This window comes from Equus przewalskii, chromosome 1 (assembly GCF_037783145.1).
Source record: "Equus przewalskii isolate Varuska chromosome 1, EquPr2, whole genome shotgun sequence".
In the NCBI taxonomy this organism is placed as follows: Eukaryota; Metazoa; Chordata; class Mammalia; order Perissodactyla; family Equidae; genus Equus; species Equus przewalskii.
Window position 1 is genome coordinate 50,909,984 of NC_091831.1, and position 17,459 is coordinate 50,927,442.

General features: G+C 37.0%; 1 protein-coding gene across 1 annotated transcript in view; it reads right to left on the minus strand.

Annotated features, from left to right (window-relative positions):
- The window catches only part of TMEM26 (transmembrane protein 26), a 39,523-nt gene that overhangs the window by 15,414 nt on the left and 6,650 nt on the right, over positions 1-17,459 (minus strand). Inside the window, exons 2-4 of the mRNA XM_008532620.2 lie at positions 7,558-7,636; positions 3,364-3,474; positions 1,148-1,368 (exon numbers count right to left, since the gene is read on the minus strand). Coding sequence (XP_008530842.1) covers positions 1,148-1,368; positions 3,364-3,474; positions 7,558-7,636 — 411 coding nt within the window. The remainder of the gene's footprint in view (positions 1-1,147; positions 1,369-3,363; positions 3,475-7,557; positions 7,637-17,459) is intronic.

A 17,459-nucleotide genomic window follows, 5' to 3' on the forward strand; every position in this document is an offset into this window, starting at 1 on the left:
ATTTGTTATACAGTGTAAAGCACTGACCAAATGTAAGGTATTAAAGCTACAAAACTAAAATCAATTATTTCGAGGACAATGAATCAACTTAGATTGGATTCTTTTAAAAATTCTATGTCTACTTAATAAGGTATAAGAAAAGTGAGTATAAATGAGGCAGAAAATTATCATGTAAAGGTAACCTATGGTTACAGATATACTTTGTGCTATAATTGGGATGTTAAGTTTACTGAGTAAGCTAGTGTATTTGGTTCAGCTTTATGTTTCACTCTTTGAGAAACATAACACAAAGTAAATTGTAGCATTAAAAGCCAGCCTCATTGCAATTTATTTTTACAGCACAGCGCAAAACAAGCCAAGCTGAAAGTACATTCGGGCACTGAGACTTAAATCCCTAAAGGTAAGAAAGTAGTTCCATAAACAGATGTGATCATGGATTCTGAGCTTATTTGCTTGTGGCAAAAATAAAAGTACCAACTCAATAAGTTTTAATTTATAGGCATCTACACAGGAAAGCCTTTGGGCACTTTGAACAAAACTGACTAAAAAAATAAAGTTTAGTAAAATAAAACCTAATCTGCCCAATTTGCCATTCACACCAGGGAATGTAATTCCCCAGCTAGGTGGTGGAGAGATTTCTCCACGACTCCTCTAGGTGCTTTCCTGGAATTGTAGCCCTGCTCTGCTCTGGAAGAGAAATCATCTGACTGGCTACATTCCTCGACACTGGAGAATGTGAAAGAGGACCTAGGGATAGTCATTCTGCCTCTAGAAGGTTTTCAGATAACCATGGCCCCACCTAACCTGTGGTCACACAGACATGCAGAGCTTTTCCGTCCTGACCCATGAGAAATATTATTTGCCCCTTTTCTTTAGCAGAAATTTTCTTTGTGTGTGTGCGTGTGTGTATAAACTGGGCTGTTTATATATAAACTGTATATGTAAACTGTTACATAATATATATATATGTGTGTAAACTGGGCTTGTATGTAATGTATATCTGAACAGCGCAAATTCTATGATTCTACCACTGGACATATGATATACTGAAAATCCTTATTTATGCAGAACATAAATGATAGAATGAAGAGACGAGTGTGTGGGCCTGTCCTTGAAAAGAAGGCCTGTCATTGCAGGGCCTGCTTACCTCACATTTTGTTCTTCTAGGGTCTCACTTGTGAATTCCAGAATGTCCGCAGCTGTCCCCACAAACATAAGGAGAAGTTGAGAGAGTTGGTCCCGAGTGATCCCGCCTCCAATGGGTAGAAGCCATCTTCCAATTATTAGCATTAACAAGAATGTCTGATGGAGTCCCAAAGTCCAAACTTTCTCACATACGGTAGATAAGTTATTTACAAAAACTGTGGCCTGTTTAAGAGAAACGTCATACAGACAAAAGGATTGTGAGTTGCCGCCTTGCAGAGAAAGGCCTTTCTTCACCATGCCTTTCAATCAAGAGTTAGATTTTGTGGAAGGTCATTTTCAGAAAATGATTCTTCACTTACTAAAGAAAGTAAAACTCTTTTCAACTGAACACTGAAGAAAACCAAAAAGCATAAAACAACTAACGTGGTCCTTAAAATGGGGAAGCTGTATAACTAGAAGTAGTTTAAACCTTACATTTGCTGGCGGGATTGTGCCATATGATATTTAAAGAGTCAATTTTACAGTGTTTTAAAGATCATTTCTCATTTTATTATACTCTGTAACAAAGTATAACACATAGCAAATATTGTTAAATCCCATATCAAAATCACTAAAAATTCCCATATTTTTCTTTCAGAGATTTCAGGTCTGAACTTCCTCATCTGGGAATATTTTAGTGTGGTACAAATCTTCTCTTTTGTTTTTTATTGCTTTAAAACTCTACTATAGCAAATAAGAAAATATATAAAATGTTTCTTCATTACCTAAATGTAAAGAAAGAGAATAACTATAAAGTTATTATTTTTATTCTGAATATTAAACGTATTGTTCAAAAACCCATAAGCTAGGGGCTGGCCCAGTTGTGTAGTGGTTAAGTTTGTGTGCTCCATCCCCAGTGGTCCAGGGTTCACTGGTTTGGTTCCTGGACACAGACCTACACGTCACTCCTCAAGCCACGCTGTGGCAGCATCCCAAACAGAAGAGCTAGAAGGACTTACAACTATGATATACAACTATGTAGGGGGGATTTTGGAGGAAAAAAAAGAGGAAGATTGGCAACAGATGTTAGCTTAGGGTCAATCTTCCTCACCAAAAAAAGCATACCTTAAAAGAAGAAAATGCAAAAAAAAAAAAGCTAGAATCCAAATTTTATTCTGTCCTTATTCTTGGACTCTCAAAAAAATTTACATCCATTCGTGTATTCTGGATGATATCGCTTGACCACTTAACTTCTAAATAAATTTTAAAGTACATTATTGGGCCTTAAAGGTTGTGATCTTTTAAAGACTACAAGGGCATATGGCGCAAGTGGATTGGATAATGATTCCAACTGATTTATACTCGTGATCTAACTACGTGTGTGCAAAATCTGTTGACTCCTCTTGATCACTTGCTAATGTCAAGTGTAAAGGTGAAGGGCAGATAAAAGGCTAGGCAGGATGCTGACTTGATTGGAGCCATGCATGAAGATCAATAAACTTTCATTTGCACACTTCTTTATATTTCTTCTAGGAGACTTTACATAGATCTTATTTAATTCTTACAGGAAGCATGCTAGCAGAGCAAATAATATTTTCAATTGTCAGATAACTAACTGAGAGACAGAGGGATTAAGTGATTTGTTCAAAGCGGTATTCACAAACTGTGATTGGAAATTGAACTAGAACCCAAGGCTACTTCTATTAAACCTCATAGAATCAATAACCTATCTTACTGTCACAAACACGGTTCCATGGTGGGCGTCTTGGTCTTGAGTCTCTCTTGTGTATCATTTTCTGAGAGGCCATGGTGAGTTTGCCAAATATCAGGCATGTGAAGAACAAAGAAGCGATTCTATTTTGGCTGGAAACCTTCTCTATTTTATTAATATAAACACCTAAAAATATATATAGGGCAGATCCCGATCTTTTAGTTATATTATTCCTTCACAAATCTTTCTCTCTCTTTATGCATATATTGTCTGTCCTAAATGATCAAGGCTCCTTAAACCTGCAAGCTAAATATATCTATTAACATATACGAGATATATATGCCTATTAGGCATGTTAAATAAGTTTAATAAATATAAAAATACGATATTTTGCAAATTCTGAGCCAAACAAACAATTGGCAAATTTCCTTAGGAAAGAGTGAGCTGAAAGCTGTAGAGAATGTTGTCCTCACCACATGAAAAGGTGATTTGCTAGCTCCTCGAGTATACATGGGAAAAGCTCTTACCGTCCTAATGAGATCCGCTGCATTGGTTTGCTCGCTCGACATCAGAGTTTGATTGAAGTCTTCTTTGCTGCTGGTATTCTGTGACATTCCTTCAGATTGGCTACTGCAATACTAAGAATTTTGTAAAAAAGCAATATGTCAAAAAATACCATAATAGGAAGAGTTTAAAATGGCTTCAGCGTAGCTAAGAGATTATAAGCGGATATATGGAGTTTCAACAGGATGCATAAACATTTCCAAAAATCAGATTATAGGCATGAGATAGAAAAGCACTTTTCAATTAATAAGAGAAGAGAGTCAACTATACATATCTTATTTTTCCACAAGTCTATGAGGATGCAGACTCTCTGAGTTCATTGTGGAGAGCTGTAGAATTTATGGATTGATAATTGGGCTCCTTTCTTGAACCCTGAAACAATTGTAAAACAAACCAACAACAGATGACAGTATTAAAACATGTATGATCCTGAGCAAAGCTTTCACTCTGTTTGTTTCTTGTCCTGAAGCCTCTTAATGTAAAATACCATCTTGCTTAAGTAGATAATCCAATTACTTTTAAATCTAGCCTGTTAAGCACTGTAACAACTAAATAAATTAACATGTTCATCCACCAAAAGATACATTTTATTGTCAGTTTAGAAGTCACTTCAAGTTATAGAAAATTTGACCATAGGCCTAATAAATGACGTTTTTTCCCTTCTTGTTCCTTCATTTTGCATGTACATTTCTGCAAGTAAACTGTGCAAGATTTTTATCCAGCCGGTTGCTGGGAATCTGAGGAAGAGAAAGAGAAGAAAAAAGTATATGAAAGAGAAAAGGGGCAGCACTTGAAAATGTAACTGTAGCCAATGATTACTGGCTACAATTGGGTAAAAAAAAAAGTGTAAAAAAAATTTGAAGATTTTTTTAAACATCTGCAGGGCTAACATACCTTTGAAACACAAACACACACACATATACACACACACCCCACCACCACCACCACACATCCATGATCACACATTTGGATTTAGAGAGAAGCGTTTTTTTTAATGTCACAGCTGTAAGAAGTGTATTTTTCTTAATTATTCTAGATATTTCGTCGGTCATTCTATGAACTACTTGAAAAAGAAGAAAGAAAGTCTGTCAAGAAACTATTTTTTCTACCCTTCATCAAAACAACTAGTGTTATGGGTGGAATGACAAGAATAATTAAGAAAAATGGCCATGTGCCATATCTCTAAGAGCAAAAATACAGCTGTTTACACTTCTTTTTTTTTTTTTGGTATGACTAAGGTTCCAAGAAAAGATAATGAAGATAAAAAATTAACTCTTTGAACCAAGCAACAAACCTCATTGCAGAGTAATTTTGTGACAATCTAAGAACCAAATGGTCAACAGGAAACAAACTCTGACCACTTTGTTTGCAGGCATGAAAGCAGGTCGTCTATTAAAAGTGATGACCTTGATATGTTTTTTACATCGTTAACACTAAAAATCTGTAGCCATCTTGTTATTTAAAAACAAAGTTATCTGTACTGTAGTATGAGATAACTTGGTAGCAAACAGTTTTGTAGTCCACATTATGACATTACGACCTGAGTCCCTCTCCACTCTTGTAATTCTGTTTGTTATTAACTGATGAGACTTTCCTTCAAGTGGCAGCTGCATTAAGACCGCAAAGAACAACTGGTTTGACTCCTAAAACCTAACGCTTAACCCCACTTGTGTTGTTTTCATGGTAATACTGTTTACATTCAGCATTGTAAAGGTGAGTTCATCTAGACAATGCGGGTGCCAACAAGCCGCCTTTTCATGAGCTCTGTCTTAAAAACTCTTATTAGCTTTAAAAATATTCCTTTGAATCAAACCAGACTGTGACACCAACAAGACCAGAAAGTTTCCATTGCTTTAGTCACGCCACTCCATCAATTGACCTAAGAGTTAAGGTCCTAACTGTCGTCATATCCATTTGTTTCCATTCGTGTAGAGCTAGCCAGATTCAGGAATTGATCATCTAAGAGAAGTGTCTTCAGGATGTTTTCCTAATGCCAAGTCATAGGTTAGAACATTTAGGATGCAGAATAAATGGAAAATGTGAAAGGAAAATAAATTACTCTTTCCTGTCATGAAAAATTCAGATGATTTTGACGCAAACTCCTCTAAAACACAGAAGACATAATTGAGAAAGGCAGTGTGGCTTAACGGAGTAGAGATCAAGCCCTAGGTTCTAAGCTCCAGAACTGTTGCTGATCAGCTGTGTGGCCTTGAGAAAATTACTTAACCTTTCTGAGTTTCCAGCTCCTCTTCTATAAAATAGAAATATATAAACCATGGCTAATTTGTGGAGTCGTTGGGTTCAAAAATGAGAAAATGTTTCTGAAAATGCTTTGAAACAAAGGGACTATATGAAGAAAAGTGATTATTATCCCAACCAAAATTTCCCGAATGAATGGACTAAGAGAATTGCTAAACCTCCCTTTATTCTGCCATTTCTTATCTCTTTAAACACAATTCCAGTACGTTTTTGCCTCTCTTTCTCTCGTTTTTCTACTTCCGTCTCTGCCCACTCTGCCCAGTTCAGTCTCTGGGCATTCATTTTAATTCTCGGTGTCAAAACGAGTCAAATCCATTACTACTAAAAGTCCAATTTCTTTTGTAGTATGAAAATTAGGGAGGTACTGCCCGGGGCTCAAAAATCTTTTTTTATTAAAAAGAGAGCTTTTGGTTGCATGCTATTTGTTGTAATGGGATTTGACCTGTATATCAATTAACTGTGCAACACATTTGTATTATAAAGGCATTTGCGGAAATGAATTGTTATTGTGGAGGATAGCCATGTCATAGAATTGTATCAGGAGGAAAAAAAGGTTTCAAATCACCAGAGCTGATTTCCATACCGCTGAAAGGAGGAAGCAGTAAGGAAATTGAAACAGTTCCCTAATTCCTTATGGTACAGTTTTTAAAAGCCCTGATAACTTGAACCAACCAACCTGCTGTTAAAAAAAATACTTTTGCCACAGGCATAGATATAGCCTATATGGCCTTAATATTGTTTAAGCAGGAGATTTAAGGCAGACAAATGTTTTCTTCATGCCTATCTTACTGGTACATATTTGTGGAATTCTTCAAAGATAGTGCACAGAGCGAAATTCCCCTCTGTGTGCCTAAAATTTGGAGCAAGTACTTTCCAGATAAGTTTTGAATATCTGAAACATATCAGAAGCTTCACTTTGCTACAGAATGACTAACTGTAGCAAAGAAACCTGTATAGGGGCATATTCTCACAGATCTTGCCAAAGCGTTTTATCAATGAAGGTAATAAGATAATATGATATCATAGCCACAATTTATCCATAAAACATGGTCCTGTATCTGAACCCTGAAGAGGTGAAGTCCAGGCTGGAGTTGGATGGACTTTACGAACCGCCTTCCCAGGGTTGTTCAGGAGCATTAATCCAGCCCAGAACCTGCTACCTAGGGTTGCCCATGTAAGAGGCAACTCACTTAAAAGTCAGTACCTCTCTCTATACATAGATTAGAGACTTTTACTGGAAGCCACGGTTTAGTTTCTAGGTCAATGTGGTCCTAATACATAGATCTCACCTTTCCCAATGGTGGGTCCCATTGGGACCCTTTACCCTTATTTTTGGGCTCTAGAGTAGAATTCTTCTTTCATTAAGTCAGCTCATGGGACCCTCAAAAGTGAATCTCCTGTAATCTGCGAAGCCTGTATTTTAAGACAGACCATTTCAAATAGCCCCTCCAAGTTTGATTCTATTTATATAGCAGAACACAGATGATGGGGCTTCCTTTTGTTGTTCCTAAAAATGTCTTTTTATGGGATGTTAGATTATTGAAGCCTGCCCATTCTTAGCACAATATAGAAACTTATTGAAGCCGCAAGAATTAAAACCAAATTTTTAGCCCCCTCATGTAAATAAACTCTAGTATATTGGAGAGGGGTCTTAGGAACAAGCTCTCTAAGGCAAATTGTTAATTAATTATATAATCTTAAGTCTTAAACAAATATAATATTTTTGTTGGTTTTGACAGATCATGGATTCACTTCCTTTTGCTGATGGACACTTATTTATTCAATGCTTGATAACTCCAGTCCCTTAGAAAAGTAGATTTCTGACACAAATTGGATTTTAATAGGAAAGTAGTTTATTGCTGGAATATTCCACTTTCCTGATTTCCAAAAGGACGTACCTGGGTCTCATGGTGCATTTCAAGAAGCCATAATGAGGGAACGATGCTAATCAGATATAAAAATATGGCTGGTGAGAACCTGTGAAAGAGGAGGGAAAAAAAGATAATTTAGCTTTTACAAAAAATTTTTTAAAAGGAAGAAAGAGAAACAAATGCACGTGCCCTGACCACATTGTGTCAAGCCTTTTTATCTCAAGTGTTTATTTCAATGGAGAGAAAAGCACTATGTGATTTCTGCCATATGGATTATAGAGAAACAAAGTAACTGTAAAAGGCACTAGCAGCTGTCATTCTCACTGAATTTCTAATCCAATTAATAGATGTTAATTTTAATATGGTTTAATGGGACACTGCCAATTAGTTTCAGGCACAAAACTGGATATTTTGTATTTAATATGTTTTACAAAAAGCAAATACAGCAACAGTAAATCTTGGACTTTCAACATTGCAATTTCAGAAAGATTGGCTACATTTTTTAATATTAACCTGGAATTCTGAGAGCTCAAATAATGACTCCTGCTAGGGCAACAAAAATCGGATCATAATGAATAGGAATAAGCAAAATCAACTGGCTTTATGTGTATCTGCTAAAGCCACTAAAAATAAAAATACCAACAAACAACAACAGAAGACAGGTTTGGTATTTCTTTAAAAAGCTACCTATATTCATTATTTTCTGACTCAAAATTCAGAGGGCAATCCAAACAGTGGGCTTTTGTTGTCAGACACACTCAGTTTCAAATGCCAGTTTTGCCATTGACCTTTCTTTGCTCCCTAATCCAAAAAACGGGGACAGTCACAGTATGAGTTGGCTTGGGCTGCTATAACGAAACACTGTAGATTGGGTGACTTAAACAACAGAAATTAGTTTTCTCACAGTTGTAGAAGTTGGAAGTCCAAGATCAGGATTCCAGTATGGTATGGTTGGAGTTTGGCGAGGGCTCTCTTCCTGGTTTGTAGACAACCACCTTCTCACTGCATCCTTCCTCACTGTATTCACATCACAAGGAGAAAGAGAGATCTCTCTCTTCTCTTCTTATAAGGCCACCAATCTTATTGGATTAGGACACCAACCTTATGACCTCATTTACCCTTAATAACTTCCTACAAGCTCTATCTCTGAATACAGTCACATTAGGGGTTACAGCTTCACCATATGAATTTGGGGGGAGCACTGTTCAGTCCACAGCAGTCAACATTTACCTCACAGGGGTTTTTATTACACTTTCTATAAAGCAGTGCCTTGCAGAGGTGGGCATTCCATAACAGATCACTATTATTAGTATTATTATGGGACATAGCGAAATGAAAACATGTCCTTACAAATTTGAAATAAGATAAAAATAATATAATTTCCAAATTTATCTCTTTAAATTTTATTTTATTTTAGGCTGGACTCCTGCTTTATAGACCATGGCAAAATCAAAATTGTAAGTCAATCTAATCTTATTAAAATACTTTTAGTATACACATGATGGTTTAAAATGGCCTGAAAAATAGAAATGCTAATTGTTCAACATATAGAGTTATTTGAGATGAAATAGTACTAAACCATATTATTATAAGCAAGGAGAGAAAAGTGAACCAACCTAAATGGAAGAGAACATTTAGAATGGACTTTTTAAAGGCTATTAACCCTTTCACTCATGTCTCCTTTCAACTTCTGGGGGAGAGGGAGAGAGAAAGGGCAGGAAAAAGAGAGGTCTTCTAAAAAAATGAATATTTAATATAGACACCACCCCACCTTTAATTTCCTGCAAAAATAAATTTTGAAAGAAAAGGTTACGGGTTGTGATATTATTAAAATCTGACTTGGAAGATGGCTGGGCTGCAGAGAGATATCGAAAGCCCCCGTGTTGAACATGTTCTTAAAAAGAAAAGGAACAATTAATTCTTTGAACTTACATGTCAAGGGAAATATCAGGAGAGAATATTTGCTTTATGAAATCGGGAAAGGAAATGAATTCTAGTCAGAGGAACAGTTGGAATACGTAAATGTCTGTTTGGATATGGCAAATATTGGCTGGACTCAATTTTGTTGACTCTTTTGGGATTAATTTTGGGATTAACTCCCCTAACAGTACTGATAGAATAATAATCTAGGGAAATCATAGGCTGAACATACACTAGCTCTTGAAAGAGGTTAAAAATAAAACAAACAATAACCGTTAACATCTTCTATGCATAAGATTTATTTCTATAGTTGGAAAACAAATTACCATTCTATTTCAACGTATCTGATTATATCAAAAACAAAAACAAAAAAACTTCAAGAGTCAAGATTTTCTGGGTTGCCTATTACAGAAAATTTAAATTCCATAATCTGATACTCGAAGCCTCCACTGTGTAGTCTTATCACCACTTCCCCTTCCACTTCCCTTAGCACGTCCTACAAGCTGAGCAACTCAGTAGTTCCAATCTACTGTGTATTCAAAAAACAAAAAGAAATGAAATGTTTTGGAAAGTTTCCCTCACTTCAATCTCTCTTTATTAAATTTATTTGATCTAAATGAAAAGAAAGTAGAAAGAAAGAATCACATTGAAGGCCCAAGAATTAATCCATAGCCTTTCTCCCCACATTTCCCACCTCTTAACTCTACACCTAAGAGGATTTGCTGGAATTGCAAATGGCCTCCAGCGAGAGTTAGCATGAAATGCATAGTACCACAAGGTGACGAGAACCAGGCCCTTCCATCTCTCCTTCCTCTCTCTCTAATGCCCAGTAGCAGGGTGTGGTAGTTGTGCAACTGAAATTTTTAAAAAGCTTATGGAGAAAGTAAAATCTCCATTATTTAGGCAAGCATTGAAACATGTATGAATAGATTTTATTTTGGACATGATGAATAAATTTCAGTCATATATAGCACATATGTTGTTTAACTAACCACAGATTCCTGTTAAGAATGAAGTGTCCCATGTTCCTTCAGCCTGGTTAATCTGAGAAAAGAGGTTCTGAAATGGCTTCAGAGCAAATGTCCCCCCAAATTATGACTGCTTGTTTTGGAATGCCCTCCTCTTACATCTCTAACCATGAAAATCCTGCCTGTATTTGAATGGCACAGCAGGAATTAATCTTAACTTGTGTTTACCTATGACCTGGCACATCCTCCACTGTTTTATAGTTATATGTATATAAGACCTAGCTTTCCTAACGTAAGTTCTTTGAAGGCAGATCCTGAGTCTTGCGTCTCTTCCCTTTCCTTCATCTTTTCTCTCCTCAGTGATATCAGCTGTCTTACTAAGTCTTTAATTGATGCTTACTAAGCAAATGCTTAAATGCTTGAATGCCTGAATTTATGAATAAAGGAAGGACTGAGCAAAGGAGTGAATGGAGGCTACTGGCCTCTGCAAGGCCGTTTTATTCTCATTTCAGGAGCAAGTATGCTCCTTGTGTCCCTGAGGAATTGTTACACTGCAGCAGAAATTTCACAAACCTACGAGAGCCAAATTTGATTCTTTCCTCTTCCAGGGTTGTGGAAATTCACTACCTTCCCTGAGACTCAATGTTCTTATCTATAAAATGGACATACTGATATCTACCTCATACGGTGGTTGTGAAGATTAAATGAGGCAGTGTGTGCCACGGGCCTGATAGTTTACACGCTCAGTGCCTGTGAGTAGCTGCCTTTTCTAGGCTCAGCTCTGCAAATAAACTCACAGCCACATAGTCGGTACCTACACTTAAGGAGGACTCAGAGGATACCAGTTTAGAAGACTGTTTCTTCAAATAACTTACAATCAATCCTATTTTTAAACTGTGATTCTCAAAACTAAACCTATTTAAGACTTCTCCAATCAAGGGAAGTTGTTTATACCTCTGAGGATGTCAGTACAGCTAAGTTCTCATTCAATGTTAAAGCAATTGCTGTCATGCAGTCACGGTTTGCAAGGACCGTTTGCCCATCATGACCTATAAAATGCTGCACAATCAGGGCCTTGCCTATCTCGTGGGCTCTGTTGCTTGCCATTCTTCCTCACTGTGCTCCTGGAACAGTGTTTTTCTTTCAGTTCTGGAAAAAAGCTAAGTGCCTTCCTAACTCTGGACTTCACCCATGTGTTTCTCTCCCTCGAAATACCGCTCTCCCTCACTTTTCACTTATCTCCTTCTCATTGTTCACATCAGCTGCAGGGGGCTCCACAGAAAAGCTTTTCTTGTCTCTCCAGCCTAAATTAGATCTCTTTATTATGCTTGTCACATAGCACTCTTCACTTTTACCCAATACCATAGATTTTCAAAATTTGTAATAGCATATGTGCAAATGCTTGTGTGTTTGTGTCTATTGTCGCTTAATTGCCTCCCAGCAACTCTAGGTAGTACAGCACAAGAACTGTGTCTGTCTGCTCATCATTATGCCTTCAACAACTTCCGCAGTGCCTGGCACATGGTGGGCTCCCGTAAATATTCAGTGATTTGATAAGGCCTTAGTTGATTCATGGTTCCTTCTTTCTTGACGCTCTGTGGCTGGTTTGACTAGAAATCTCTTCTGAAATATCTTTATAAATTGATTCTTATCAGAAGTTTTACTGAAGGAAACTAACTATTCTGTTCTTGTATGAATTTAATATTGTTTTACTACTATGAAAGATTTAATATTTCAAGGTGACATTTTAGCCACTACTTATTATTTTGAAAGTCTGCCGTATTCTTGACCGTGCATTGTCAGTGCAATTCATTTTTGGAACCAAGGAGAACATGAATTTTAAAAATTAAAAAGTAGGCGTGATCCCACCCTTTTCTGTGTAATTAATCAAATTGTGTGTCCTTTCCTAGGAGCTAGCCAGCAAATCATTTTATTCCAGTCTTCATGTCTTAATGGCATCAGAAGTAAATAGATGCCAAGTAACTCGTAGGAAGACTAATACCATGGAGGGGTCTAGCCAACTCAGAAATAGCTTAAATCAGCTTTCTGGATACTTGTTTGTAAAAATAAGATATACTATTCATAGACTAACAAAAAGTGATTGACTTTTTGATTAAAATATATGATTAAATATATATGAAAAAATATATGATTAAATAAGTAAGACATTTCTAGGTGGGAAATTTTTACAAAATTGATAACACTCTATTGCTAATGAACTATCTGCCTTTAGAGACTCAGATTTATTACAGTACCAATTACCACCATCGCACCAGAATACAGAAGGGGCTCAACATTAGTGCCAAATTACTTTGCCTTTGTTTATCTATTTTTTCTAAATTAAAACCTTCCTAAAGATATTCTTTCTCTCCACAGAAAGTTTTGTTCATTTGTTTTTTATTTCACAGCCTTTAGAGACCATACCAATTCTCTCTCAAGTACACAGCAGGAGCACCATCTTAAAGGATGTTTTTCTTTCTTTGTTTCTGTACTTATTTGTTTACTAATCAAATATGCTTATAGGTCTTGCTACCTGCTAGATACCACACTGACTTTTAAAGAGCTCTACTCATTGTGCTTTTTTTTAGTTCATTTCATGCAAAAATAAAATATTATTTATCATACAAAGTTGTCATTTCAACAAATTATGATGTTTTCCACAAAATGATTATGTCATGACATTTAGCAATTTAGCCTTGCAAAGCATTATATTTACTTCATCTCACCATTAGTCTAGCATTAGATTCCATTTTTCTCTTTCTAAAAATGACAGTTATTGTTGTTTTCTTATTGAAAAAGTAATGTACATTCATTTTAGAAACATATAACAGTATAAATAAGCAATAGAAGAAAAATTAACCATAATATCACCCACTACCCTGCTTAGCTTTGCTCTCTACAAACAATGAGGATTCTAGTCTTCTAATCATATGCATAAATCTAAAAGTAGATAATATTTAGGTGAACCAAAAATAATGTTCCAAAATTACTTCAATGTGAATCGCAATTTAAGTTGTATTTCATGTCTCAATATTTCCTTTGGTGAGGAAGATTGGCCCTGAGCTAACATCTATTGCCAATCTGTGCCAATTTTCTTCTATTTCACATGTGAGACACCACCACAGCATGGCTTGATGAGCAGTGTGTAGGTCTGAGCCTGGGATTTGGGCCCACAAACCTGAGAACCCCAGGCCGCCAAAGCGGCGCATGCGAACTTAACCACTACGCCACCAGGCTGGTCCCCCTCTACAGACGTGGAGTGGAACTGTAAGGATACTAAACTGGAGTTTCAAAATCTCACATGAAATCAAATTTCTGGAGCACTTTATAATAATAGGCCTACTTTCATGGAAATCAAGAAACTAGGTCAAGACACCCTTTTGTGAGGCTCTAAACCTTGTCTAATGATTTAAAGATTGTCTGTCCTCCTTACACGTAGACTGCTTTCTCTAAATGGGCCTTAACACCCATGGTTTCCACCTGGCTGCCCTGCAAGGGCTTTCTATTAGTGCACAGGCAAAAAGAGTGGCCAAAACGACAGCCTCAATATATCAGCCACCACTTTGCAGCCCCTCAAAATCCACCCAATTCTTTTGCAGAACACACAACCCCTGAATGCCTGAGAAGTCAGTAATCTGACCCCAGCCATCACCCATTTGTCTTCTTAACTAGCATTCCCTTCCCAACCACCTCCCTCCCAGAGCCCTTTGTGTGTATCTGCCCAGCAGGGGTAGAGGAAACCCACAACTAAATGGTCATAAGTGCATGAGAACTTCCCCCCAAATGGAAAATTGAATATGGAGTGTGTATATTTTCATAGGTGCTAAGAGGAAACGATAGGTTTTGTCCTTGATCTTATGGGAGAGCAGACTAGTAACAAGAACAGGAGAGACAGAGAGAAATTTCAAATGGGTTGGGACTATCCATTGCAATGGAATCATTCTTTATACTTCCAAAGCCTTTGAGGAATGCCCACATTTAGGTTTTGCAAAGAGGAGAACACTTGTGAGGGTGAATATTAGGGGTCTTAATTATAATTTGTATTGCATGTTGCCAGTTGTTTTTTTAATAAAGTCATATTCCCAAATTATGATATAAACCAGTAGGAATATTAGTATTATATATCTCACTTAACTTACAATTTTCCAAGAGTATATCTAAAGCAAGAACAAGCTTTATTAAAATTCAAGTTGTTCATATTCAAACCTCAGCAGTATGCTTCAGGATGACTAAACTAATTCTAGGAATAAAATATGCATCAATTTTAGGATCTACATCCTATTTTTCTCATAAAATTTCTGAGGCAAAGAAAATCACGACATCTTCCTAAAAGAATTGGTTCTGAGAGAAATCCTAACTCTTGCCGTCACGATATTCCCTTGACCTGAGACGCGTCCCTCTCTTTTCCCCACTCTGGTAAAACCATCAGCTACCTCAAAGGGCAGTACATAAACCACTTACCTGAGAAATTTTCCTTGTCTAACAAGCCTACCGTACTGATTCTATCTTTATCCTGCAGCCTTTCTGCACTCTTGGGCCTAATTTGTGGAACATTATTTGCTTCTCAGAATGTTGTTTTGTACTGTTCTCATATAATTGCATATATTTTATATTCCTTCAAGAACACCATCATAGTACCTAGTACAATAAATGATTGTTTAATGAATAAGTGGACTCAAGCACTAATGACTACAGGAATTTTAATGGTCTCAGACAGGATAAATGCATTGTGGAATTATTTATGTAATGTTTTAATTTATTTCATTCTATAAAAGACAATGGTATTTATTTCTGTTCTTAGAAGAGATTGTTCTTCACTTTAGGACCAAAAATAAAGATGATCTAGAATTTTTCCCTTCTGTTTTCTTTTATATCCTGTTTGGTTTTACAAGGATGTTGGCTTGTACAAGAGTGTCTCTGAGCCATGTCCACGTGTAGTCTGAAGTTTTCTACATTCTGTTCTATGCAAAACCATCTCAGTGCTCGTTAACAGGTTCCCTGGGATTTACTTACTCAATTTTAAAAAAGAAAAAACATTTTGAACCTTTCTCCACTATAAGGAATTCTTGACCCTAAAAGTTGATATCATTGTACCGTTCACAGGCAAAACCCAATTTGTTTATTGAATGCAGAGCACAACAAATAGGCTGATGGAGTTCAATCCTTGGCTGGGAAATCCTTGTCTAAACTTTGGCTTCCTCATTTTTAAGTAGGAGCAAGAATAGGACCACCAGGGCTATTGTGAGGGGTGAATGAGGTAAAGCATGCAATGCAAACGCCTGGCTCAGTAGCTGTGGGTGTTCACCAGATGCTGGGAATTGTTTTTGCAATTTATTATTAGTTGTGACCTTAGATAATTGATCTAGCCTTACTGTGCAGCAGTGTCTTCATCATAAGATGGTGATAAAGATGAAAATGAATTCATAGGGTCATTGTGAGGATTACATGAGACAATGGATGTACAGCAGGCTTGGAGCATTGTCAGCGCTCAAGAATTGATAACTCTTGCCACCTCCATTATCACCATCACCTTCATCATCATTCTCATTACTATTAGCAAAAGACTGTCAGAAAATGGCACAGCCAACTTAGGAAGCTATGCCAGGTGGATCAAAGCAGGTGTGTGGGACAGGAGGCTCAATCAGGGAAATAAGAAAGCAAAGAAATCCTTCCGAGGACATGCCCAGGGCTGGCAGCAGCACTGATGGTAGAGAGGACTTCTTTTTTCCTAAGAATTAGTAGTTTTTATTCTAGTAAGATTACAACATTAAGTCAGTTGTACCCCAGCTACCTCCCAGAGGTCAGCCAGACAAGCTAAAGATAAAGCATAACCCCCCTCCCTGAACAACTGTGGGTGGTAGGTTTATATGCAGAGAAAGCAAACAAAATCAGTCCCGAGCCTGGCATTTTATATTAACGACCCATATGCCCTTGATGTTATTTCAGTGTGACTTTCAAAGAAAGTTCATTTTCTGATACCTGCATATAAAAAAATTATTTTATTAAAAAAACCCACCGGTTTTCTTTAATAAAATGATTTCTACACCCAGGATCTAGCTCTCCTGATAGCAGAGCCTCAGAGGAACTTCTGGCGTAGTAAGGGACAGGCCCATGGGGAGAATGAACCTGGACATAAAGGTGAATTCTCCATTGTTGGAAAAGAAGTTAAACTATTCAGATTTGTCCTGTTGCCGTATGCATAATAATGCCACTGCCATGAGAAGGAGAAGTGCATGAAATTTAGAAGTAGGGATATATTTAAACTGACTCATGGCAGCTGTCCACACGAACTGTTTTTTCTCCCAATCAAGTACAAGAAGTTACAAAATATTTTAACCTTAATTTTCAGCTCTAAATGTTTCAATTGAACATACTCATGGAGAAACCAAGGACAGCATTCAATGGTTTGGTTTCCTGGGGGTCCCATTCTAACTGCAAACATAATTATTGCTTTGATCCCAAGTCCGTTGTAAAATAAAAGAACATATGACTTTTTTGTGGGGGTGAAGCATAGTACTAATTCAAGATAGGATAAGACTCTTCTTCCTAAACGTGACTCAGATCAACTAAAGCAGTCATTTGCTGATAACATTCAGTGTGCCTTTCCAAAAAGGATGCAAATTTAAGTCACCCTTTGCACTGATCCCAAGGCTGAGGATATAAAATGCATGCACGGGGCCCACCTGGTGGTGTAGTGGTTAAGTTCACCAGCTCTGCTTCGGCAGCCCAGGGCTCATGTGTTCAGAGCCTGGGCGCAGACCTACGCTTTTCTCATCAAGCCATGCTGTGGCAGAGTCCCACATACAAAATAGAAAAAGATTGGCACAGATGTTAGCTCAGGGACAATCTTCCTCAAGCAAAAAAAGAGGAAGTTTGGCAACAGATGTTTGCTCAGGGCCAATCTTCCTCACCAAAAAAATAAATAAATATAGAAAACATGCACACATGTGAAGATAATGAACATAATAAAACTGTATACACACTGCAGACAGGGCTGATAAATCCATTGCACAGTGTAAAGTGCTATTGGAATAACTAAAA